At 40.9% G+C, this 27,969-nt stretch overlaps 1 protein-coding gene across 1 annotated transcript in view; it reads right to left on the bottom strand.

Moving 5' to 3' along the window:
- PGM5 (phosphoglucomutase 5) overlaps window positions 1-27,969 on the bottom strand; it is a 177,546-nt gene that overhangs the window by 21,790 nt on the left and 127,787 nt on the right. The window contains exons 9-10 of the mRNA XM_054658169.2: window positions 25,203-25,386; window positions 9,922-10,056 (exon numbers count right to left, since the gene is read on the bottom strand). Coding sequence (XP_054514144.1) covers window positions 9,922-10,056; window positions 25,203-25,386 — 319 coding nt within the window. The remainder of the gene's footprint in view (window positions 1-9,921; window positions 10,057-25,202; window positions 25,387-27,969) is intronic.

Genomic DNA, 27,969 nt, shown 5'->3' with positions numbered 1-27,969 from the left:
CAGGCCTGCCAGCGTTCCTGGGAGTCAAAAACAAGGGATGGGAAACTCCCTCACCTGCATCTTGAACAGGAGTTCTCGTTCTGGGATTAGGGCATCAAACTTAAATTCAGCCAAGAGTAGACGGGAGAGCAAAAACAGCCACATTCTCCCCTTAACAGCTCAGATCCTGTATTCCCCATGTGAATGAAGCATGACCGTGTTGGGAAGCCCAGGAAAAGCTGCTTCCAGATGCTGGCTAATTGCACACACTAGTCCAGAGCTTCCTTCTGAAGGCCACAGCCAACCTCCAGGTTCACTGTCAGTCCCCATTTGTTAAGATACACTCTTATTTATTATATAAGCAAAGCAAATTATTTACTGTACACCAAGGAAGGACACCACTTCAAAGAAAACCTGAATCACCACCAGTTCATCAGACCTGGGTAGCTTTCTCCTGAAAGGCACGGAAATGTGGTTGTGCTGTGCATCTGGGCTAGAACAAAAAGGCTGCTGGGAAAGGCAGATTGTGCTGGACACAGCTTGTCAAACCCATCCATCTGGCAAGAGAAGTGATGACCAGTGACCTCTGGACTTGTGTGACCGCTGCAGATTCATTCATGCTCCTTTTTCAGGCTGAGTAAACAAGATCCAGCAAGACTCGGTGATTTGTGGATATAAACATCACTGGGTTAACCAATAGCTGGTTAAGCATGTGATTTAGACACGGTAAAACTGGCACCAAAACAAAAGATATTTTGGTAAGAAGTTGATATTTAATATTTTAGAAATTAGAATAGCATTATAAGGAAAAAAATAAAAACGTTTTTAGGTTTCCTTATATTTATTTTTAAAGCTAATTTTGTTTTTTATTTTAAACAACATATAGGAAAGTAGAAAGGAGAAATATAATTTTTTTTAGGGTCCAGACTTTCTAAACTGTAATCCAAGCTTGACCTAAAGCCAGGATCAAGGCATGCCTTTTGGCTCTTCAGTGGTCTGTTCTTAAGACCACTGGTTCTCGGGATAAGCTGGCAATGCCGATATTCTTGCAAGATTTGGAATTAAGGGCCTCTTTTGTATATATTGCCACAAAGAGAGATTTGAGATGGGCTCTGTCTGTGGGATTAACATGAGTGGTTCACGGTGGCAGTCCATAGTTTCCCACAAGTCCTAGACCGTGTGGAGTGTGGATACACAGGGCTTCGCATACTCAGTACCTTGAAAGGAGATCTGATCACAATGTTTGGCCAAGAAAAAGGCTTATTGTCATCAAAACTGTAAAAAGCCCTGGTCTATGATAGACACTAGGCCCTGAGGGAACCTCCCAGCTTCCCAACCAAGGGAGTTTTTCACATGCCATCAGATGACCAACCCTCCCAGGAGTGTTCTCAGCTCCAGGGAAAACAATATGTAGTAACGGCAGAGTATGAGTCCAGATTTCAATATCTAAGGGAGAAAAAGAAGGACTGTTTGCCCTGGCGTTTTGTCTGCCTTTCCAGAAAGTACTCATCTAAGCAGAAATAGAAAAAAACCTATACATCTTTGCATCTTTCCAAGTTTAATTCCGCCCCAAGAGCCAGTTATGAAAACACAGCCATACTAAATTCCTTTCGACACCACTAGAGGGAAATCTAACCCACCTGACCAGAACTTGTTTCTTGTTTCTTTAAAAAAAAAAAAAAAATTATAATTACAGAACTAAAATTTTAAGGCTGACACATACTTTGAGACATTATCCTGCTCAATACTTTCTACTCTTGCCCCTGTTTTAAAATTATTTGAATATATGTAGGCAAAGAGACTTAGAAAAGCACAAACCAGCCATCCTAATTGGGCAGGAGTCTTGACAGTTGAGAAATTGTTCTAACAGTCAACGTGAATCCCTTCCAGTTCAGCTTGAGTTTATTTCCTCAAATTACATATTCATTAGTTATGGAGAACAGCTGGTCATCTTTCCCGCCTCACATTATTCCTTAAATTCCTGAAGACCTCCAAGTCACGCCTCTCGTCTAAGCGGAATGAGCCAGCTCCTTAACTTGGTCATAGAGTTTAGAGCCCAACTCTTCACCAAGTGTTTCTCTTCTCAACTCTCTCTTCAACACTTTGCCCTCCCCCATAGTTCCAAAGTGCTGCAATACCGACCAAATTCTGAGGAGAAAAATAAAATGAGGTATTTTCTCATGTTTTCCCTCATATATATGGCTATTAATATATCCTTGCTCAGGTTTTCTTTTTAAATAACAACATGTTTTTATTTATTTTTAAAGCTGAATTTGTTTTCATTTTTAACTACATATGGGAAAGTAAGGAGAGGAAATATAATTTTTTTTCAGGGTTTGGGGGGCTATAAACTGTAATCCAAACTTGACCCAAAACCAGGACCGAGGCACAACTTTTAGCTCTTTAAATCATATATACCTAGTATGATCCCCAAATCTTGCTCTCATACACACATGCATGTACACGCATATACATATACAAAAATCTTTATCTTGTCATGAAAGTGAATGGCTAAGTGAATGTGACTTCTGAACTCCATTCTGTTTCTCTTTCACATCATATGTATTATATCCATTTCTACTTTATTCTCCAAGTTTTTGACTACTCACTCTAGATCCCTTATGAACTAAAGATATCCAATATGTATTTAGAACATTATTATTTTCATAATGTTTCTAAATCCTATTCATTGCTAATTCAAAATTAGTACAGAAAACTGGTTGTTTTTAAGACGCTATTCACTTTTACAACTGTTGTTAAAGGAAAAACCTTAAACAAATTAAACTGAAGAGTTTAACTGTTGTTAAAGGAAAAACCTTAAACAAATTAAACTTAAGAGTTTAACTGAGCAAAGGACGATTCTTGAATCAGGCAGCCTTCAGAACCAGATAGGTTCAGAGCAACTTGGAGCTGCCACGACGTCAGATAACATTTATGAACAGAAAAAGAAAAGTGAAGTACAGAAAGCAGAAGTGAGGTCCAGAAACAGCTGGATTGGTTACAGCTCAGTTTTTGCCTTATTTGAACATATTTTGAAAAACTGGCTGCCTGTAATTGGCTGAAACTCAGCCACCGTGATTGGCTGGGACTCAGCTACTTGTCACAAGAGTAGGTTACAGTCTGTTTACACATCCAGTTAGGTCATAGTTCACTATGTATGGAAAAACCTTTAGGCCAAACTTAAATTATGTAAGGAGGCAGCTTTAGGCTAAACTTCTTTTAACAGTGTGGAATAACAAATACATTTGGTGTTTGTCCTCAATTTCTGGCACAGAGCTCCTAAAACCTTTGGAACTTCCTGAATGATAGGAGTCTTTGTTATTATTTCAGCCACAGCAGACTTTATGCTAGTGAGTGACTCTTGGTGGGCCCCAACATAGTTTCAGGTGGAGGGCTGGCTGCCAGAGGAACCAAACAGGTGGTTAGAGGGTTTGAATGTTCAGCCCCACCCCGTGACCTATAGGGAGGGGAGCAGGGCTGGAGACCAAATCCAACCGCCAAGGGCCAATGATTTAATCAACCATAATTACCTAGTGAAAACTCCATAAGAACCCTCCAGCAACAGGGTTTGAAGAGCTTCCAGGCTGGTGAACACATCAAGGTGCTGGAGGCTGTCTTACCCAGAGAGGGCATGGAAGCTCCACACTCCTTCTCCACACCTGGCCCTAAGCATTTCTTCCATTTGGCTGGTTCTGGGTTCTAGCCTTTATAATAAACCAGTAATGCTAAGCGAAGCACTTTTCTGAGGTCAGTGAGTCATTCTAGTGAATTATTAAATCTGAAGGGGGATTGTAGAAAACCCTAAATTTGTAGTTGGCAAGGCAAAAATGTGGGTAGCCTGTGCACCCCATTTGCAGCTGGCATTCCTAGTAGGAGCAATCTTGTGAGACTGAGCCCTTAACTTGTGGGGTCTGGGCTAAATCCAGATAATGTCAGAACTGACTTGAATAGAATTGTTGCACCCAGTTGGTGTCAGGGAATCACAGAATTGATTGATCTGAGGAAAAAACCTCTCAATAACACTGTACTGAGGCTCCAGAGGTAGCCTTGGACTCAAGCACAAATAAAAAGAAATTCTCTTCTGGGCCTTCAACGTTAACATGGACAATGTGGATTTTGTTATAAGAAAGACTTAGTTTAAACCTCCAATCCAGAAATTACCTACTCCATGAATCTGAATTGCTCCCTGACTCAGTCTCCTTTCCTGCAAAAGCAGGATAATTCTGCCATGAGGCCACTGGAACGATGAATAAGATAAAGGATGTATTTAGAATGGAGCCTGCATGTTGTAGGGACCTTAAAAATGGCATTTATTTTATTCAAGACCTCAGTCATAGGAGGAAACCTGATGATAGCACCAACATTCATCCTGAGTACAGAATATTTCAGCTTCCTGTGTGATATAATTGGGCTGAGAGATTCCAAAGTAATTAATGGTCAATATTGCAATAATTTGGCAAAACTGCGTTGGGCATTTACCATGTACCAGGTGCACTGGGGATACAGGGAAATAATCTGACAAAGTCCCAGCCTCCTGGTGCTTCCATTCTACTGGGTGGAGACAGATAATAAAATAAAATAAATATATATATATGATGAGGATAAATGCCATGGAGAAAGCAAAGCAGGGTAGGGAAGTAAGAAGTACCTGCATGTGAGGGCTATTTTATATTAGGTGGCCAGGGACACCCTTACTGAGAAGTAAGGAGACAAGCTATGCAGATGTCAGAAGGAAAAGCATTTCAGGCAGAGGGAACAGCCATCGTAACTAACACGAGGCAGAGCATTCTCGTCATGTTCACCAAACAGCAGTTGGAGTGGAGAAAGAAGCAGGAAAAGAGATAGGAAATGAGGTCAGAGGGAGAAGGGGGCCATTTCCAGTATGTCATTCAAGATCATGGTAAGGGTTTGGGCTCTTCTCTAAATGAGGTGGAGGGGAGGATTCTATCAGAGCTATGAGGTGATCTAACATGTTTTAGGAGCTGCCATTTACTGAGATGGAGAAGAATGAAAGAAGCAGCATGCTGGAGTTTGTTTTGGAGGAGTGCACAGGAGGCTGGCGGGAAATCAGTGTTGCACATGTCAAGTTGGTGATGTCTATAAGACATTCAGGTGGAATCCAATAAGCAACAGAAATAGAAGTCTAGAAGACAGAGATCGATGTGTGGAATGGTATTAAAAACAGGTGCTGCTCATTCTACAGTTTTAAAGAATTCAAGGTCCTGCTGCTAGCACTTCACAGTTCACCTAGCTCTTTGCTATTCAATGGGTGGCTCCTGGACCAGCAGCACAGTATTGCCTGGGAGCTTGTTAGAAATGCAAAATCTCTGGCCCTCCTCATACCTGAGTCAGAATCCACATTTTAACACATTCCCAAGGTGATTGGCCGGTAATTAGTTTGAGATGCACTTGTCTAATTAATATCATCTGGGAAATTTTTTAAAAACTACAGGTCCCACCTCAAAACAATTAAAGTAGAATCTCTAGGACTGGGGCCAAAGCATGGGTACTTTCACCAAGCTGCCTGAGTGGTTCTGATGTGCAGCCTGCCTGGGTTGAGAACCTCTGAGCTGACTCTTCTCATTTCTGTATGTTCCCTCTTTCCTTCCAGGTTTCATTGCTAGTTTTCTTAGAAAGCCATCTCCAAAGAGATGCGGTTCTAAGAGAGGATGCAGGCTGGTAGCTAGAGTAATCATGTCTCCTGGTTTATTGGGGACAATCTAAACATAATTACAATTATTATCTTTCGCTCACAAAAGTACAGATCCCCAACTTTGGCTGGATCGACTTAATGATTTTTCAACCTTATGATGGTGTGAAAGAGATACACATTCAGTAGAAACCATACTGTGAGTCCCCATACACCGATTTTTTCACTTTCAGTACAGTATTCATTTCATGAGATATTCAACACTTTATTATAAAATGGGGTTGTGTTAGATGATCTTCCCCAACCATAGGTTAATGTAAGTGTTCTGAGTTTGTTCAAGGTAGGCTAAGCTAAGCTGTGATGTTCCGCAGTCTAGGTGTATTCAATGCATTTTCAACTTATGATGGGTTTATTGGAGTGTAACCCTGTTGTAAATCTAGGAGCATCTGTATTCTGGTTTAGATGACAAATCATATGTTCTTCCTATGTAAAACAAAATGGCTCTATACTTTATTTCTGGATTACAAAGTCTTATTAAGAACAGGTAGAACAAAATGACAGATGACCTTTGGTTTGACAGGTGAATAAATATGAGGGGCCTGGTTCTTAGGTATTAGTTGTTAAAGCCTTCTAGGTACAGCTTATCAAAAATACATACTTAAAGCCGGATGTGGTGGTTCACACCTGTAATCTCAGCACTTTGGGAGGCCGAGGCGGGTGGATCACTTGAGGTCAGGAGTTTGAGACCAGCCTGGCCAACATGGTGAAACCCTGTCCTTACTAAAAATACAAAATCAGCCAGGGATGGTGGCGGTCACCTGTAATCCCCGCTACTCGGGGGGCTGAGGCAGGAGAATCCCTTGAATCCAAGAGGTGGAGGTTACAGTGAGCTGAGATCATGCCACTGCACTTCAAACTGGGCCACAGAGTGAGACTTCCTCTCAAAAAACAAACAAACAAACAAACAAACAAACAAATACTTAAATTCCTCAATTTTCAGGAAGACTGGGGGAAAATCAGGCCCCTCCCAAGGACTGGGGTGAGATCGGGTGTGACTGTATTCTGCCTTGAAAGTACTAAAGCCAAGGGTTGATTAGCCACTGGCTGATTATCAGTCTGTGATTTTCCTAGCCCTTAACAAAACTTCTCCTTCCTTTTCCTTTTGGATCTTCTATTGTTCCTTAACTACTCCACCCACAGGCTGAAAGGGACAAGGGAAGAAGGTCAACGAGAAGCTAATATAGCAGCCCTGCTAATAAATTGGATGGGAAAGAAAATGGAAACAATTGTACTGTTTCTGGTTACCTGTGATTTTAAACCCTTTTGGCTCATTCCTTTTTCCAAATGATTACCAGCTGGTTTGAGGGCTCATTGAAGGCCTACTGATTGCTGGTAAAATTAAAATAAACTTGTATTTTAAAAAACTAGGTAGTCTTCCAGCAACAAGCCTTTGGAAGCTTTCCTTCCTGATTTACCAAGGACACAGAGTGGGATCAGGGCAAGAACCCGCCCATCTCATCAGGGCCCTCCCCGGCCCGTCCTCTCCTTACCACCAATTCGTAGGCACATATGGATATAATTTTTAAAAAATATTTTTGATGTAGATAAGAAATTGATATTAACTTAAATAGCATAATCACTGTTCTACAAAAGGATGCAAATGGAAAATCTACATGTGAGTATGGTCTAAATGCATATAGATTATATCACAAGTTTTCCTAATTGCATCACTAGGATTGTTATGAGTATGTCTGCAGGGCAATCAGTGTAAATGCTTAAAACATGCTCTGTTCACATGTGTTCAAAATGTCTGGAAAAGAAACTATCCATGGCCAAATAAAATAGCCAGATATTAATAAGCCAGTTGAAGGGAACTCTCTGTTCTCTTGCAAAATGATTTAAGTGTAGATGGCTATTGGGTTAGAGTGGGTAAAACATCAAAAACTACCTGTTGAATTGGAACAAGATCAGCATGGAATCTCTGCAGATTAGAGAAGGTGGAAGGGGTTCTTTTGGTAGCTGAGAAAGCAACACAAGCAGGTCTTTCCAGTCAGGCCCTGATCAGGAATAACACTAGCAGCTTCAGGAGTACATCTTACTTTGATCTCTGTTCAACAGTTAATCAAAGGCTTTTTAGAAGGCAGAAGCAGGTGGTCCTGGAAAGCAACCCTGTAAGGAGCCCCCAAAATGCTCCCACTTAAAGGCTTAGGTAGAGTTCAGCAGTAATTAAGACAGGTCGGCCTGCTGAGAGAATCTTCTTGCTTTCCCCTAGGTGGTTAGATTTCTTTTAAAATCTTACTCTATGTTATATCCTGACTCAAATGTATTATGCAATAGGGCTTAAGTTGGTGAGTCAATGATGTATGGTATTTTAACAAGGAGTTCTATTTTAATGTAAAACTTTTAGCTAGATCATGTGCTACATACTGGGGGGCCCATCGAGCCAGGTCTAGGAAAACTCTTGCTTCTGAGGAGAAGGGAGGGGAAATCAGAAATTCCAACAGCAACGTCAGTGAAGGGATTCGCCAACCCTTCAAAGTGGCAAATTCTTTCCACCAACAGGATGAGAAATGTGCAGTCATGGGGACCAAAACCAGCATGACTTATGTTTCCTTTACTCACATGACCTTCTAAAAGTAGGCTGATGGAGGCTTTCAGCTTCAAAGGAAGCCTTGGGAAAAGAAAAAAAAAAAGCAATGCTTTTGTGGACTGCCTCAGGGAGAGACTCTTGTGTGTATAGGATTGTTGTGACACTTGTCTAATGGCCTGGTCTCAGTCCAGTGCGGAGGGTAAATAAAAATAAGCAAATATCACAGCCACTTGCCTTGTGCAAATAGGGAAAAGAATGTTGAGGAAAAAATAGCCCGGAGTCAGAGTGAGTCAGAGTTGGTGAGGCCAGGAATATCATTCCTCACATACGTAGCTCTGGACTTTTAGGCCCCTGCTTTAATCTCCCTCCCCAACATGAGATGTAGAATAGTGTTTTATTCGGAAAGACAAGGTAAGCCCCAAATTCTTGCATGATTTGGTACTATCTTGGGTGAAATGTACGCACTAACCAATTATTTTGGCAGAGTGTGTCCCATCCCCTGCATGGAAAGGCTATGATCCTCAGAGGAAGAGCTAAGAGCTTCATGCTGGCCACATGCTTTGCCCACTCATGCTCTTGGTAACCCTGAGAATAGCTCTCAGCCTCCTCCAGCCTCTCCTGTCCCATCTAGGATGATTTTACTCCAGACAGATCTTCTGGCTGTAGGGTCAGGTGTAAGGATCTGTAGCACCCATTATTGCCAAGTTCTTTGAGACTCTCCAAAGAAACAGACCATGAAAAAAACAAAACAAAACAAAACAAAACAAAAAAACCCCTAAACTACTGACAAAGAAAGAAAAGCCTGCCAGGTATCTTACTCCATCAGGGCAAATTATAGCTAGAAATTCTGAGCACCTCTAAAATGAGTAGCAGTGAGTATTTCTCTGTTTCTCTACTTTTCCACAAAGGAAGTATGGCAGGTAGAACCAATGTTTTCATGTCAAAAAATCATCTTATCAAGGACCTTGCTTCAAAACCCAGATTGAAGACACCAAGAAGACAGGAGCAGCCAGCTGTACAGCTTGAAGTACCCAACATTAAAGTGGGTCATTTCTGGTATTAATTAATGTTGGCTGGAGCTTTAATGAATGTGGGAGTGGAGAGGCTCATGGTTGTGTTACTTACGATTTTTCTGAGTTCTTAATTAGCCTTATTGTTGAAAACATGAGGAGACTTTGCCAAACACAGTCTGGCTTAGCCTTGTCAATGTGCTTCCTTAACTTAAAAGGCCACCTATATCCTCTCCTCTCAGAGTGGACAATGTAGCAATCTCAGAGACAAAGCCCATCTGTATTGGCACCTCAAGATCATGGTCCAAATGTCTGGAGATTCAAAATTTACATAAGCGTAGTCAAGACTCTGAGAGTTTCACCAGTTTGACTCTAACGCTAAATTTCCTTGTCTATAAAAGGTGCTTTTTCTTTACCCCAATTAACAAACCACTCAACAGTCAAGAGAGGACAGTTGTTTGGGAAATGCTGGTCTAAACGGATTACAAATAGATGTGAGAGAGCAATTTTTCTGTTTCAAACACTGTAATGAACGAATTAAACTTGCTTGGAGTTGCCCTGAGCTTGTCCTCCAGCTGAAATTATCATGTACCTTTCCAGGAGGTAAAATAGCCCCACTAAAGGCCCATGGAGCTCTCTAAATTTGCCAGGAGCTGCGAGACACACTGCTGGGAGCACAGCTGTTTCTGTACCTGTGGCTCCTGGTCATGGCCGCTGGGATCCCTCTCGTAGCTCTCTGCATACAGTCTGAGGGTGGCCCGCACACCACTGGAGGAACTGAGCCGGAAGATGAGCCGTGATGCATCCGAGAAAATGATCCTTAGGCCCTGAGACCAAGAATATCCAGAATGGAGCAGTGAGCAAATGAATACACAAGTAATAATCATTAATACCTGCCATAGAAATCAGCATGTTTTTATACCTCAACACAATCAGAATCAAGACCATTTATATTGGCTCTGGATACAGGGCATGTAATGAATGTGATGAACCTACTTAGAGTTACCCATTTGTCTCTTTATTCTATTTCCGTTGCTTTGTGGTTAATGTGGGGAAAGAGGAGCAAAGCTGTGAACAGATACTCAAGTTCTCTTGGGCTAGTGATATGGGAATCAGAAAGAAGTGGAAGTCACAAGGATGAAATGATATTCAATAAATATTCCTAGGGCCAAAGTTTGTCCCTTGTAAATCTGTGGATTAAGTGAAAGTAGGCAATTTGTCTATTACAGTAAGACGGATTGCCCACATTAAGGTTACCCCAGCATGAGGTTAGGCTGCAGGTTCCTCTGCTGGCAAGGGAACGCTCCAGTGAAGTGCCCAGGGCTGGAGCCTCAGCTAGGCTCTGGGGGTAGCCAAGTACACTGCCATCCTCTTGGCTCTGTCTTTTCTTCTGTCAATCGAGAAAAATGACAAGTCTCAATTATTTTAGGAGGTTTATTTGCCAAAGTTAAGGACGCACACCTAGGAGACAGGTCTATGCCTTTCTCCAAAGATGATTTTGAAGGCCCAAATTTAAAGGGGAAAGGGCAGGATATTGAGAAGTACACAATTTTCATGTAAGAGGTGGGTAGGGAAAAATAGTCATTCATGCCTTTGTCTGGCTCAGTGAATCTGCATTTTTTTTTAACATAAGATGACACAGACAAATGAGGCAGAGGAAAATTGCAGGGAATCTGCATTTTATATAAGATAACAGACAAAACTGGGCCAGGGGAACAATCAGATATGCATTTGTGTCTGGTGGGCCAGGGGTGACTGCATCTATAAACTATCAATTTATATTGCCATGGTGAAATTTTAATAGAAACACCTTTAGAGTAAAGATCTAGCAGCTCACTGGGAATTCCCTTGTGGGCAAAATATGGGGGAGGCATGTAGCTTTTCATCTTGTAGCCATCTTATTTAGGAACCAAAAGGGGGAGGCATGTTTGCGTGACCCAGTTCCCAGCTTGAATTTTCCCTGTGGCTTAATGAGTTTGGGGGTCCCAAGATTGAATTTCCTTTCACACTTCTTACCTGACTTCTTTTTTGGCCTGACCACCAGAGTGGGGTGGGGCCAGAGCTGTGGCCACATCTACTAGTGCTGCCTAGGATTAATTCCTCATTGGCTCAGCACATCTCCATTCGCTATGTATCTCTTCTCAGTAGAGGCAGGGATATTGTAAAATTATGACCATAAGATGATACTGTGACTTCTGTTGAAGGAAATGTGTTCTCCTAAGACAACTGATAAGGTAACTCTTGTAAATAAGCATATTGGCAGGGGCCAGGGGAAGGAAGAGGAGGCAACAAAATAATATATCTGGTGATTTGTTATTTTGGAAAACTTCTATGTCTCAGGAGACATTGATATCAGGCATTCTCCCAAAGCAATTTATCCTTGAAATTTCTCTGGCCTCAAGTCCTGTTTAAGAATAAGCCATTAGTAAAAATATATATACCTGCTGCATATGTGACTGCAATTATTTACCCCCACCCCCATCTGGTGATATCTGCTGGGAGACACTATGGTTCCATCTGAGTGTCTTTCTGCTTTTTCAAGTTGTGTAGGCTTTTTTGTTTCAATCCCCAAATAAATAGCTTTAGTTTCTTTTGGAGTGGTTCAATGTCTGCCACAATTTGTGTAACCAAAGGGAGCTATCTCCCCTACTGGCAACCAATCACTCTGTAATACTGGCTTTGCAGACAGGATGATATTATCCAGGTTTATTCACTGGGCAAACATTTTAGAGTGGCCCTTATGGATTAGGCACTGTGCTAAATCCTGGGTATATGAATATAAAGACACAATAATTGTCCTCCTTAAGCCTGGAGTAATTTTTTACAACGAACAGAAACTGTCTTCTTAACCACCTTATGCTGCTGGAGAAGTGAATAGTTACAAAATTCCAAATGGAGCAAGTGAAGCAATTACTGACTGTCTACAAATCACTGTATTTCAAATTACGTTCAAACCTACAATAAATCCCCAAAGGACTCACAATTATATTGATATTCACAGCCTTGTTTTTACAAACTCTTTTGAAGCTGTTACGTATGTTTAAGCCTACATTCCCATTGTCACTACACATGGGGCGCATGAGCACGTGACTCTGCTCAGAACTATGGCTTACCCATAAATTGGTTAAAGCAATATCTAAGGATGAGGTCCTAACCCACCTGTTGCAGATTCCAAGTTACTTGGGATTACCTCTTCTGATGAGCCCCCAGACTCAACCCTTTAAAGTACCTCCCATTAAACAATTAACGTCTCAGATTCATTTTTGGCCAGTGAGGGGAAATTTAAGAATTCAGGTCATAACAAACTATAAACATGTGTTATCTGCTCATAACTAAGCCTTTTAAAAATGAAATAATGTTATTGTTTTCCCCCGAGGTTAATTATAATGTCTTTGACTGTACTACATGCTGCATGCCTAGAAGATTGTTAGGCTATGTCTGGTAGCCTGGAATAGATTTCTCACTTGGAAAGATGATAAAGATGTGAATAGCATGCATCAGCCTACTGGAAATGGTCCAGCATCTTCCCTCTTTCCTAGGAAACTAACCATGAGATCTTAACTGAGAATCCATGTTGCTTTTCAAGACCATTCCAGGTGAGGAACATCATTAATTCTCCTTCTCCACATGGAATGTAAGGGTTTCTTTAGAGCCAGCCTAGTTCTGTGCTGCAACAATCCCAGCACCATGTCTGCTGAGGGCCCCTTTTATGTGTGAATAGCTGTATTGGATTGCTTTGGGATCTGCATGTTCTTTCAACGAACTTAATGAATTTGCAACCCAGACATGAGCCATGTTCTTTCCATCATGTGTCATCGCCCAATAGCATTTAAACTATGAAGCCAAAGTTACCACTGACCAAGATTTGCAAAGTTTCCAATTGTTCCTGAATTTCAATGAAAGAATACCAATACTCGCATTTATTTTTTAGGTTATACTAGGGGTTGGCACTATGTAGCCTGTAGGTAAGAAGTTGACCTGCCACCTACTTTTATGAAACAAGTTGTATTGGGGCACAGTCGTGTCCATTCATTTATATCTTGTCTATGGCTGCTTTTGTGCTGCAGTGGCAGAGATGAATAGTTGTGGCAGAGACCATCTAGCCCCCAAGGTATAAAATATTTACTACCTAGCCCTTTACAGAAAATGTTTGCTGACCCCTGGTATAAGGCATTACATTATTCACAACATAGAATACTTGCCTTTTATCCCTACAGCATAAGATAGAAAATATAACCATTTGAATTGTCAAAATCTCAGTAGAGAGAAATTATGTTTATGAAGATTGTTATAAGGATATAAAATCCCTCCATTCCCTGGTGTTCCAGCTTCTAGTCATAGGTTCATCTGAACCTGTACTTGGCTCAAATCAACTTACCTCTCACCACCTACTCCTAACATAAATGAATTTATTAAATTGCACTTTAGTTTTATGTTCTCACTTTTACTGCAGGATGCTACAAGCTATGTCTTATAAAATCCACTTTTGTAGTCACTAGTAGAAATATTGTTAGAGGCTGTATGAAGCTCTGCCTGAGACATTCCTTCAAGAGCCAAGTATTAGGAAAGCCTTTCCTTCCCTAAGGAACTTGTATTCTTTTTCTTTCTGACAATAAGAACTTTGTAACTAACCACATTTCCCTTTTCGATATGGCTGCCAGGATACTTAATGCCAAATTTGAGGTTCAGCCCAAGTGGATCCTTATGACTTGCATGACTATAAATTTTTCTTCTTCTGTTCTTGACTCTACTCTTACTTATATATTCCCTAGTCTTGATTTATGTTTCTTATTTATATTCTAACAACTTCATTATGTGTGTTTTTGCCGCCACAAGTCTTGAAGAAACAAGGCTCAGTGAAAATGAATAAAACAAGTTTCCACCGCAGTGTTAACCTTAAAATTTTGGACTTGCTGAGTTATGACTTTGGGTTCTTCATTAGCTAACAAGCTCTGGGAGGACAGAGCCTTATATACCTCGTTCATCATCATTTTATCCACATAGCCTAGGACAATGCCTGGCACACCGTAGACCTTCCATAAACACTTGTTGAATGAATGTCACTGCATGTTCGACAACTAAAGTGAGCACCACTGCAGTCCCCCTGAGGCAGTCTCAGAGAGCCTGCCTTCGCATTTAGCAAGGATCCACAGGCTACATGAAAACACATGCACGTTCTTCATGGTGAACTAGAGCTGATGTATCTACCTTGAAGAGTGGTTGCAAAAAATAAACTAATAAATAGAAAGTGCCTGGCATAGCATCATCATGGCAGGGCTTGACTGTTTATTCCTCCACCGTTTCTCAAGATGTCTTAAGACAAGGGCCAGTTTTGGCTAAAAACAATGGAGTTGAACCATGGTGGGTTCTTGTCCCCAGATGTATGACCTTAGGCAAACCATTAGCTCATTAATTGCAAAATGCTACATATTGGAATCAGTGGGAGGTCTTTAAAAAATGGTGGTGCCTGGCTCCCACCCCAAACATTGTGATTTAATTCTTTTGGGGTGTTACTTGGGAATTAGGATTTTAAAAGCTCTTTGGGTGATTCTAATGTGCAGTAACTAATTGCAATAACCTATTTTTTCTGGGTCACTTGCCTCATCTATCAAGTGACTGGACTGTGCTACATGTCCGTTATAAGGAAGGTCCCCCTTTAGGATTTAAGGTTTCATACACAGGCTCTCACTGGGCTGGGATCGTAGCAGGGCTGTTAACACAGTGAGGCTAATAAAACAACTTCATGCCACTGAGTCCTGAAAGCTTCCCCCTGGGGCCTTGTCAGCAGCAGAACCACCTCTTGAACCATCTGACATTATTTTTTTTTTAGCACAATCTTCGAAGGAATTCCTGGAGCAACTGTGAAAGAATTCATGATATCTCCCTAGCCACAGCAGCTAGAGTAGCCGGAATATCCAGGATGACACATAGCCACACACTCAAAAAAGGGAAAAATATGCTCTCCTTTATTAGAAGACAATGTTAATTATGTGGTGGGGAGGAGGGTGGGTATCAAAAGAGCACTTCAGTTCCAGCTTAGTGTTTTCCTTACTTTTCAGTGCCTGTGGTTGTGAGCTTTAATGATGACAGTCGAGTTCTGCTCACCTTAGCTTTGTCCCAGTGAAGAATGATTGATAAAGGATTTCATATCCCTTGTCCATATGCAGCTATCTCCACACAAAAATCCTTCAGTGTGCTTCCAGTTATCACTGTAGCATCTCTTTTTCTCCCTGGATTTGCCCCCTCTTTGATTTACTGTTTATGAAGAGTCAGTTTGGAAATGATACAAGAATAGCAACTGGATAAACTCAGGCTAGAATGCTGGCTTGGTCACTTTTTTAGCTGGTGGTCTTGAGTCACTTAAGCTCTCTAAGCCTTAGTTTCCTAAAAAGCAGTTGAAAAATAATACAGCCTAGCTTATTGGGTTGTTGTGAGTGTCAGATCTTAACATCCTGAAGGAAGGATCTTAGAGTCATTCTTGCCAATCTCTCTTTTTATTGAAAAGAAAGAAGTTAAAACACTTGCTCAAGGTAACGTATTTAGTAAATGGAGGAGCTTCATTTACTTCCATTTAGGTCTTCTGACTCTAGGCTTACAATCTGAAGTTGAACCATATGCAACTACTGATATTCACACATTGCTTCTCATGCGAAATATCTGAACAATATCTTATGTTTTGTATTTTTCCCAAAGCTGACACAGAGCCTTATGTAGAGTAGGTATCTGATAAATGTTTGATAAATAAATGTTAGGGTTTTTACTATTTTTTTAATTTTAAAAATAAACCCTTGTGTAAATCAATACAGGGAAATCTGTAAGTTGCTAAATACACACAGAGCTGCCAGATATTAGTTTGGAGACTGTAGGACATGTTGCAGCCAGGCAGGGAAGGGTGAACTGTACATTACCAACAGTTATTTGGCAGCATTGGACCTAGTCAAATACTGACTTAGGATGAATTCCAGGGGAAAACAGCATATGGCCCTGCAATCTGGTACAGTGTCGCATATATAGTCAGTTGGCCACAGCAGGCATGTGAACCTGGAGACAGGACAGCCTTGGAAGAGAGAGACTCTGCGAGCCTAACTCAGATCTTATCTCCCACAGGAAATCACAACGATTTATCTGGAAAGCGTCAAGGTGAAGATACTGCTTCGTAACATCTGAACCATATTTTGTAGAAGTGGGCATGCAGCCTAGAAAGCAGGAGATTTGGATTGAACAGACGTATCTTTCCACACACACTAAAAAAACCCACCTAGAATTACCCATTTTTCTTTGTTTAATAATTCATAGAGTTAGCTGTGAGCATGAGTTCAAAAGTGGTTGAGCAAGGCAGCAGTTACTCCATATGGTGCTTTTGTGTGAGTTAAAAACAGGTGCCCCCCTCTACCCCCAGCATGGATAAATTGCAGAAAACCATCCTTCCTTCGGCTGGCTTGGACTTCAGCTTCTCCTTCCCCATTAGGCTGGGTACCATTGTGCAGTGTGCTGACTGCACAGCCATACTCAGCTGCCCTGCTCTTGGGAGCAGTTCTCACCCAGCCCCTTTTAAAAACCAACCAGCCTTCTTGGGGGCTAACAATTGCAAAGAACTATCTGGGGAAATCAAGGTCAAGTGACTCCTTACACGCTCTTTTAAAGCACTCACCTAGAAAAGCCATGCTAGGTGATGAGAGGGCTGCTGGAGGGCGAAGACTTGAAAGCTATTCCTCATCCAAATTCCAACTCTCAAAACTGGAACAACGGAACAAAATCATGCACCTTCTACTTCCCCATTTCTTTGGCCAATGACTGCTGATCCCTGTTCACACAATATCCACCCCAGTTCTGGGATATTTTGGATTCAGGCACACTTTACCCAGACAACGGCATAGATTCCTCCCTTAGTTCCTGTGATCGTTTGCAGCTTTTCTCTTTTATATTTATATTTCCTGGTGAAGCTCACCCACCCGACAACACAGAGACATTAGTATTCCAATAGAAAGTAACTGTGTTGTCATTCGATAATGCTTACACGCTTGCTACACATTTTAGGACAATTTTACTACTGACACTTTAGACAATAGTTCTAAAGCAATCAACTTATGCCAGGAGAAGGTAATTCTTTATAACAATACTCCAGTTAACCAGAAACAGGGAGATGAGAACTTCCCGACTAACCAGAAACAGGGTCTCCCTCATTCTATTTTCTTTCTCGCTTTTTTAAAAATTTGAGATGAGGTCTCGCTGTGTTGCCCAGGGTGATCTTGGACTCCTGGACTCAAGCAATCCTCCTGTCTCAGCCTCCCAAGTAGCTGGGACTACAGGCATAAGCCATTGCACCCAGCTTCCCATTTTATTTTCAAATCAGCTGACAGGTCATTATAAAGTACTGAATATGCGTTTGGCCTTCAGAGGACAAATAGGAAAATCACAGGAAAAGTGGCTAGTAGAAATTATTTTTTTAAACCTTTGGTTTTCAAAATGTCCTAGCACAAGCCATAGTGCAATACAGAGCCCGACTGTCTTTATTTTCCCCAACTACAGTGTTGTAGAGTGAGCACTGAAGTTGAGAATCCTAATCACAGTTATTGTAGCATCCCATTGAGAATGCCTATAGGAAACCTTAGCTCTTTATCTGGAGAGCTAAACAACTGTATAACAACCACATTGGACTGAAGAAAAGCAAAGAGTCTGATAAAATGGTTTCACCTGGGCTGCCTTCTACCCATTCTTCAGAGTACAACTTAGATATCACCTCTCTATGGAGAACTTTCTAGAGCCCTAGTCTAGTTTCCCCCACTATGCACACCAAATAAGTTCTTCCTCTGTAATACCGTTCAACAAACTCTACAGTAATTGAAGTTTAATATCAATTTATCTTCCCTGCTAGATTTTAAGCAGCAGACAGGAATCTCAACTGTCCTGAATACTGTTGTATCCTCGGTGCCAATGAGCTGACTGGCGTCTAGTAGGTGTTTGGTAAATACTCACTGAATAGATGAAGATGTAAATGAATCAGCCTCTAACAACCTTCACCATATTAGACTAAGTTAGGAAAGGAATATATGTTTATTGCAGAGATTCTTTTCAACATCACAATTTTCAAAGAAAAAGGTTTTTTTTAAACCCACATCGAATCACAATAAACTAAATGTGATAATAGCCCATTCACTTAAACAGTTCTGTGACTCAGTGTAGAAGTGCTATTTGTGGGTATGCTAACTTTCAGATTTAACTAAATTCTATAGGTGGGTTAATCAGTGTGACTAAAATGATTTCTGAGGCTCTACTTCCAGATGCGCAAACCACACTCCAGCAAATGGCACTCCAGCAAAAGGGACAAGGATAAATTGTTACAATTATAGTCTCTCAATTAGTTCATTGATTAGAATGTGATCAAAGTTGAAGTTGAGATCAGGCGCAGTGGCTCACGCCTGTAATCCCAGCACTTTAGGAGCCCGAGGCAAGCAGATCACCTGAGGTCAGGAGTTTGAGACTAGCCTGACCAACATGGTGAAACCCTGTCTTTACTAAAAATACAAAAATTAGCCGGGTATGGTGGCGCATGCCTGTAATACCAGCTACTCGGGGGGCTGAGGCAGGAGAATCTCTTGAACCCAGGAGGTGGAGGTTGCAGTGTTGCAGTGAGCCAAGATCATGCCACTGCACTCCAGCCTGGTGACAGAGCGAGACTCCATCTCAAAAAACAAAAAACAAAACAACAACAAAAAACAAAAACAAAAAGTTGAAGCTGAAATTTGACTAGCTAACTCTGAAGAGAGAAGAACTCAATCTTAAAGCTTCAGATTCTCCAGTTGATATGATTCAGTTGCTTTTATACAGTGCTGGGGACAACACCTTAGTGAGCTGCTTCATATTTGCTGACCAGGGGTTTGTTGCATCAAGGTACATATTAAAACACCACATGCTGGAAATAAAATGTGACTTTGAGATTGCCAATTTACTATTTCTAAACACTGAAATTAAAAAGAGCAGACACCTTCTTGCAAATTAAAATAACAACTCTAAAAGAAAACTGACTTCAAAATCAGTCTTCAAAGTGTGCTTTTTCTCTGAACTAAATTCAAACGGTTCTTTTTTTCCAGGTTAAGGACAACATCAAAATGTTTCCACATAGCCTGCTTAACTTGAAGAGGTATTAATCAGCTCAGAGTTAGCCTGACATAATCAAATTGGATTTGGTTTTCCACATCACCTAACTGGTATGCATTTATTTACATCAGCTTTTTAACCATCAGCTGAACTGTGACTTGCAAATGACTTCAGCACTGGAAGAGTTTCATGATTTTTGAGCTTGTTAGAAATACAGGAGTTGGTTTGGGAGGCCGAGGTGGGCGGATCACTTGAGGTCAGGAGTTTGAGATCAGACTGGCCAACATGGTGAAACCCTGTCTCTACTAAAGGTATAAAAATATTAGCTGGGCGTGGTGGTGCACGCCTGTAGCCCCAGCTACTCAGGAGGCTGAGGCACAAGAATCGCTTGAACCCGGGAGCAGAGGTCGCAGTGAGCCAAGATCACACCACTGCACTCCAGCCTGGGTGACAGAGCCAGACTCTGTCTAAAAAAAAAAAAAAGAAAAGAAAAAGAAAAAAGAAAACAACAACAACAACATAGGATTAGGATGAGTCATAAAAAGAGACTCAGTTGCTTAAATTTTGCTCCTGAAGTGTCAAGGTTTCTCATTTCAAATCAGTTTTCAAAATATAGGTCATGGTTCTGGACTGATACCCACCATAGTGGAAATATGCTGTCTCTCAGTGTGGAGCCATTTCTGTCACACTGTCCTTCACTCACAATACCAGGATTGGAGTATTCCTTCTATCGGACATGGGGGAGGCTCACAACTGTGGCACTGAGTGGAGATTCCAGGACTTAGGCCACATGTTAGAGATGGAGAAAAGATCATAGTAAGAGACAATCTTGATAATATTCTTTAGGGTATTGATGGTGAAGGGAAGAAAGAGATCACCTAGCATGATGGATGGAAACCCTCGATGTTTGCACAATGAAGTCACCCCTGAAGAAAGAGTGGCTCACCCTGCAACCCACATGAATCACACAACTCCTCTCTGTCCTATCTCTTTAGAAGGTATAAACTGGGAACTCCTTTAACTACTTAGCCATTTGATCAAAGTGCTCCCCTATTCTCATTGTAGCTATAGGCTTACTTTTTTCCACTTATACTTGAAGAAAATAGCATCAGTCAGTCATTCATGTGACTAGATTTCACTTGAAAATAGTGACATATCCTCATGAAGATAGAAGGAAGAACTGCAGTTGTTGAACAATGCCTCATGAAAATGCTTTCTAAATCAAACAGAGTCTCTCTTGGGCCCTGTATAGTGGAAAGCACACATCAACTTTTCTCTTGGCATCCAAGGTCACACATGCATTAGACACTTGGAGGCAGCCATAGTAAATCCCATGAAACCAAACATGCCACATTGAGGCCAGGGAGGTCCCTGGGAAATCATGTCAGGGGTTGAGAACTTCAGGGTTTCCTTCTTGCTCCTTGAATGGTCCCATAAAGCCAGGCAGGATAGACTTCACTGAACGTTTCCACAGCAGCAGGGTTGGCAGTAGTGGGGTGGTTATCACAAGAACAGGATTTTAATTTCATTTTGGATGGAGAAGCATTTCTACTTTATCTCTGGAGATGTATGTGAAACAGGATTTTTTTCCATGGTTTATTTCCTGACTCTGACCTCAGGTCAAGGACATAAAAGAGACCAAGCTGCCTTAAAAAACCTTTCGCTTTCTAAAGCAGAGTGTGTGTGCTGGGGGATGGGAGAGGGGGAGAAATGTGAGTTTGAATCAATTCCCAGATGACTTAGAAACTGAAGGGGCCTTCTCAAATCTTTATGTGACACTGCAAAATTGTGTGTGTTTTTTTTTCTGCTTATCATATCTGGTTCATTCAATGCTACAGTCTTTCCCAAGGATGCTTTTTTTTAAACCTAAATAATTTTATTTAACCAATTGTTATCATTTGTTATGTGCCAGGATTTTATAAGTGTCATCTCACTTAATTCTCCCAAACGCTTATATGAGACAGCCACAGTTATTATTCCTATTTCACAGATTTTAAAAATGCAGGTGTAGGGGGGTTGAATAGCTTGCCTAAGATAACCCAGCAAGGAGGTGGCAGAGTTGAGGCTCAAACCCAAAACTTTCTGACTTCAAGCCTGCACACCCAACCACTGCTCACACGATTTACAGTGGCACCAAGGTTGCCTTGGGTGCTCTGGAGCAGAAAGCTGCTCTTGAAGAGAATTTCTGGATAAAACAGGAACAGCACAAATTTTAACAATTCATTGTTGAAAATTATTTCTGCTATCTACTTTTTTTTAAGTAAGTAGAATTTAACCCAAACAAGAGACAACTGGGAATCTCCCACTACCTTGGGATCATCAATCTGAGCCTCAAATTTTACTGCAAAGTACTTTTAAAATAGAATAAATAGAAGAGTTGGGTGAGCATTTTCTAACCCTAGGGCACACTGATTATTACTTTTAAAAATATACACCTGATTTGTGTATGTGTGTGTGTGTGTGTGTGTGTATGTGTGTGTGACACACAGAGAGAGAGAGAGAATAGTTGTATCCTTTTCTTGAACTGATATTCAATCAAATTAAGGATTCTGGTCAAGGGGAGGGAACTGATATTTCTTGAGCATCAATTAGGTACTTGCCACTGTACCTGAGGCTTCACATGACTTTCTCTTCAAACTTTCCCCATGATGCATGTGTGATAATTATCACTAGCTCCTCCCCTCAAGATGAGGTTCAAAGAAGTTAAATAATATGCCTAAAATCACAAATCTAGGCAGTGACAAAGCCAGCTTTCAATCCTGTGTCTATCTGACTCCAACACAAGAGAATACTGAAGAGAACCACAACAACCTGCCTCCTGTAGGAAGCAGACACTTGGCAGTATTATGTCTCCTCTGAACTTTGCTAACAGAGAGATATAGTTCTGTTTCTCCTTATAGAAATCAAATCTCCTTCTATCTTAATTTAAAAATAATCCATAATATAGTAGGTTGTTTTAAAATAACAGTATTTTTAAATCACAAAGACATAATAACAAGGGTTAGCAAAGGTGTGGAGAAACTGGAACCCTCATATACTGTTGGCAGGAATGTCAAGTGGTGCAATTGCTTACAAAGACCATATGGCAGTTCCTTTAAGGGTTAAACATAGAGATACCATTTGACCCAGCAATTCCACTCCTAAGTATGTACCCAGGAGAATTGAAAACCTATCTCTGCACAAAAATTTGTAGATGGATGTCCACAGCAGCATTATAGTCAAAAAGTGGAAATACCTCACACGTCCAACAGCAAATGGATGGATAAACAAAGTGTGGTACATCCACGTGATAGAATATTACTTGGTAATAAAAGGAATAAGTACTGATATATGGTACAAAGTGGATGAACCCTGAAAATATTACAATAAGTGAAAGAAGCTAGTCATAAAGGACCGTGTATTATATGATTCCATTTATATAAAATGTCCCAAATAGGCGAATCCATAGAGACAGAAAGATCAGGGGTTGCCAGGGGCTGGGGGTTGGAGGGATGTTGGAAGGAAGATGACAGCTAAAGAGCACAACATTTCTTTTCTGGGGCGATGAAAGTGTTCTGAATTGGTTGTGGTGATAACTGCACAATTCTGTAAATATACTAGAAACTGTTGAAGTGTGCCCTTTAAATGAGAGAACCATCTGGTATATGAATTATATATCAATAAAGATACTATATATTTATATTTTAAAACTGTACCATGAAAAAAAAAACAAATTATGCATTTGGTAGGCTCTCAATAAATATCCACTGAATGAATGCACCAAGGTACTTAATGGTTATTTTAGAATACTAGTTTATTTAAATTCAAATATGTCTTTCAGATGTCTATAGTTTGAAAAGTATGCTTATTTTGCACTATGTTACCTAAAGTGTACCCCAGACTCAACTATCCCTGGGGCTGAATGCTGATGCATGTTGACATCCTGAGAGGGTCTCAACAACACTGCTATGCAGGGATTCCACCTCTATCCAACAGGACCAACGGTAGCAAAGGAACCATCTGTAACTTGCCAACAATGGGAATGCTGCTAAGTATTAAATAACTGGTCTCTCATCACCCCCCTTGAGCTAAACCCAGACCTGCAAAGAAGCTCTAGTGTGTCTCAGGACCACCAGCCAATGAAGATATCACCTGGGTCCTGGAATCTGGGAAAATGAACAAAAAACTTCCTTCTTTCTTTACCAGAAAAATTCCCAAGAGCAGATCCTGGCAGCATGTATCCATTTATAGCTACATTTGAGCTCAGACAGAAGAGTGTAGAAGAGGTTGGGGGAAATCAATACTGTATTAGTCCATTTTCATACTGCTATGAAGAATTACCAAAGACTGGGTAATTTATAGCGGAAAAGAGGTTTAATGGACTCACAATAATGGTGGAAGGCGAGGGAGGAGCAAAGACATGTCTTACATGGCAGCAGGCAAGAAAGCATGTGCAGCGGAAGTGCCCTTTATAAAAACATCAGATCTCATGAGACTTATTCGCTACCACAAGACTGCACAGGAAAAACCCACCCCCATGATTCAATTACATCCCACCTGGTCTCTCCCATGACACATGGGGATTATGGGAGCTACAGTTCAAGATGAGATTTGGGTGGGGACACAGCCAAACCCTATCAAACACATTCCAGTGTAAAAATGAAAACCAACAGTCAGAGTTATGGAGGGGGAGGGGAAATGAAATAAATAGATGAACTTGAGATCCAGTTGCAGAATTGGCCTGATGTGAACAGTTAAAGAAAATCTAAGGAAAAGGTATCCAAGCACTGAGTACACTGAGGAAGATATAAGGTAGAGGAATACTGCATTAACAGCAAAACAAATAAGCTCAACAGACAAGCTTCTTGCAATTATATAAAATCCATAACTGAGCGCGGATCAGACCATTCCCTTGAAGGAATGGTTTCCGAGCCTTCCTTGTTGGTGAGCAAAAATATCCCAAGGATACTTTAAAAGGCACATTATTTTATATCTCTTGAATTCTACATCAAAATGAGACTTGGATCTAAGAAAAGTTTGTAAAATGGAAGTGGGAATGTGGTCCAAAACTGGAAAAGACCTATCCAGGGCACGGGGGCTCAAAGATGCCAGCTGAGCTCCTGACTTCACATTTCCAAGGACCGACTCACTGAGGCCCCAAGGACAGGGATCTTTAGTTCTTGGTAACTTTTCTGAATCTGTCACCAATAATGGCCACCACATATGAACACCTGCAGGCTACAAACATTTCAGAAGGAAATGTTGGGTCTGTATTTATTTGACATATTCGTCTATCCATTACCAAGTGGGACAAATACTGGACATAGAGTACCCATGTTCTTTTGTGTTTTTTTGTTTTTTTGTTTGTTTGTTTGTTTGTTGTGTGTGTGTGTGTGTGTGTGTGTGTTTGAGACATGGTCTCACCCTGTCTCCCATGCTGAAGTGCAATGGTGTGATCATGAGTCACTGCAGACTTGACCTCTTGGGCTCAAGTGATCCTCCCACCTTAGCCTCCTAAGTGGCTGGGACTACAATTGTGTGCCACCATGCCCAGCTATTTTTTTTTTTTTTGGTAGAGATGGGGGTCTCACTTTGTTGCCCATGCTGGTTTTGAACTCCTGAGCTCAAAAGTGATCCTCCCACCTTGGCCTCCCAAAATGCTGGGATAACAAGTATGAGCCACTGTGCCTGGCCACAGAAAGCCCATGTTCTAATCTACCCTGTGCACTAACTTGTTAGGTGTCCTTCATCAAGGGCTTTCCTCTTTCCTGGCTGCACAGTTCTCATCTATAAAATGAGGTCACCTTAGATCATCCCTAAGGACCTCTCCAGTTCTAGGACATTTTGGCCACTGGTTCTGCCTGATAACCCATCTTAGTGATTTCCTAGCAAGTACCTGTTTCTTGGTCACAGTGCCATCCACAGGGTCCACGTATTCAAAGCTATCCGTCTTCGCCACACTGTAGACATGGCTCCCCACAGCAAACTGCTGGCCAATGAAGGATTTGTCTGTGACCAGGGCCTCCAGGTCCCTCATGATATAATATGTCGTCCTGGGATCCAACCCCTCATAGTCAAACCTGGTGAGGACACAGGAGGAACAGAAACCTAATCAGAGAACCAGCAACTGGGTGGCCCACTTACAGTTATCTAATCATTGGTTCTGTTTCCAGGGAAGGACAGCACAGAAATGCACCTTCAACTCATCTCCCCTCTTCCATCTGACCCTTACAGTCCATTCCCCATACAGCGGCCAGAGTAATCTTGTAAAAATCAAATCATGCCACTTTCTTTCTATTAAATCCCTCTATAAATTCCCATCACATTGAGAACAAAACTCAACACTTTAACCTTGGTCTATCAGGCACTGTGGGATCTGCCCTTGCCCACCTCTTTGACTCGACTTTTGTTCTGTCTTTTTATCATTGTTCACTGGCTCCAGCCACACTGGTCTCTTCTCCAGTGCACATTGACATTGCACCCTTTCCTGCCTCTGGGCCCTTGTGCTTGCTGTGTGTTCCCTCTACCTTGTACATTCTTCTGCCAGCTCTTCAAATACCAGGCTCATTCTTTCCTTCCATTTTCAAACCCACTGTCACCATTAGAATGTGACCTTCTCTGACCGTCTATCTAAGGCAGCTTCCCCACTCGTCTTCTTCTCTCATCACTCTTCATATTTTCTTTTGGTAGTTATCCCAAACTGTATGTATCTTGTTTGTATATTTGTTTACCTATTCATTGTCTGTCTTTGGCCACCAGAACGTGAGCTCCAGGAGCTGTCTTGTTCTCTGCTATTTCTAGTACATAGTAAGTTCTATGTAAGTAGAATGGAATGAAAAATGGGAGAAAGGAAAGGAAGGAAGGAAAGAGAGAAAAATCAAGGAAGGTAAAAAGAAAGGGAGAAGAGGAACTGAGCACACTATAGAACTCTTGGAAACTTGGAAGAAATATCACAATTGTTCCATTCAAAAAAGTCCTCCTAGCCAAGTGTATTAAATGTAACAATGGGGCTGGAAGTCAATTAGAAAAAATAAAATAAAAGACTAAAAATAATACCAATTGCATTTGTCATTGTGGGGTTTAAAATATGATGATGTATACCAAGAGTTGGCACAGTGCCAGGCACTTGTGCTTAAAAACAGCTAACAACTTCTATTTGCCATCACCACCATAAATAAACTATATTTTACAATGTCAGATGGTCTTGGCTGAGACCTAATGGCACACCTAGGACTGTCTGTTTAAGAAGGAAGCCATAGGAGGGGCAGCTGCACCCAAGTCACTTGGAGGATCTTACATTTGGGCTTCCTGTAGCATAGAGAAAGGATGTGAGTTCTCAGAGTGAACTGGAAGAAGGAAGCTCTGAATAGTTGTTACTACTTTTTTCCACTTAAGATCTTTAAGACATCCAGTAAACATCAGCATGTTAGCCAAGATGCAAAATATGGAATAATACCATGTCTAGCAATGTGTCCCCTGCATCTACATCCCTTTCTTTTATTCTCTTCCTCCTACACAAGGTGTTTTTTTCTCAGCCTCAGAGGGAAAAAAAAGGAACTCCCTCAGAACATTCTTTTTCAGCAGGGCATATATTCTGAGACTGCAGTCACTTTAAAGGTAGACATTTGGAGAAGGTAGAGACTCAACCAAGGAGAAAGGGGCAGGAAGACAGGAGAAGAGAGTCTAGCAGGAGACAGAGAGGCATTGAAAGAGATTCAGGAGTTGAAAAAAATCCACCAATATGATAGATCACGTTCAGTCTAGGGTTGAGAATCATCAGATCTGTTTGCCCAAACGTTCACCTTCATATACAAGCAGGATCTAGCACTGCCTTCCACCCCCAAATCCCCGTCTGATCACCACCAATAACAACACACTTTCAAGGAAGAAATCTTTAAATGGAAGATTCCTTCTGGGGTCTACTCATACAAGAAAAATAATCTGGAAGATTTTCTCAGATATTCAGGCTCAGTATTAGTTAAAGTGAAATTGTTTTATTATTTTCAGCCTGCCAAGAAAATTGTCAAGCTAGGAATAATTACATTTCACAAGCACCTTTTAATTTGCCATTTGCTGGGGGTTGAAGGAAATGTTTACCTTTCATTCTATGTATTTTCTCCTCCCTTTTTCTTTATCTCTGTGATCTTTTTGGAAAGAAATCTGAAACATAACTCAATGTCCTAGAAGAAATTAAATCTGTATTGCATATTATTCTCAAATATGGTATTTATTATGAAGAAGTAATTATCATGTAAGCTCTTGGCCACAAAAAATAAACTACATTATAAATACAGTTACCATAACACCAATTATTCAAGACACCAGCAGAAACCTAGATAATCATTTCACAAATTATGAGGACCACATCTCTGACTCAAAGCAATCTCACTAGGCCAGAGGTTGTCAATCATAATATATTTTGTCAGGTTGGATGTTTTGTAACAGCTTCATGCAATAGAAGAATGTCATGTGCCAATTAACTCTTGGTATGCCAGGAAAAGAAAACACACATGAATCAGGGGGTTTTGGTACTTGTTAGAAATAATGAGTAAACCAAGTTTCTACCTGTCCTGAGAATTCATTTTTTATGATACACTGAATAATTTGAGTTGTTTTGCAAGCTATCACATCCCCAGCTTTCTTGACTAAATGGGAACTAAGAA

The sequence above is a fragment of the Pan troglodytes genome, chromosome 11 (assembly GCF_028858775.2).
Source record: "Pan troglodytes isolate AG18354 chromosome 11, NHGRI_mPanTro3-v2.0_pri, whole genome shotgun sequence".
Classification (NCBI taxonomy): domain Eukaryota; kingdom Metazoa; phylum Chordata; class Mammalia; order Primates; family Hominidae; genus Pan; species Pan troglodytes.
The sequence above is the reverse complement of the archived record's forward strand: the minus strand, read 5'-3'. Positions and strand labels throughout refer to the sequence as shown.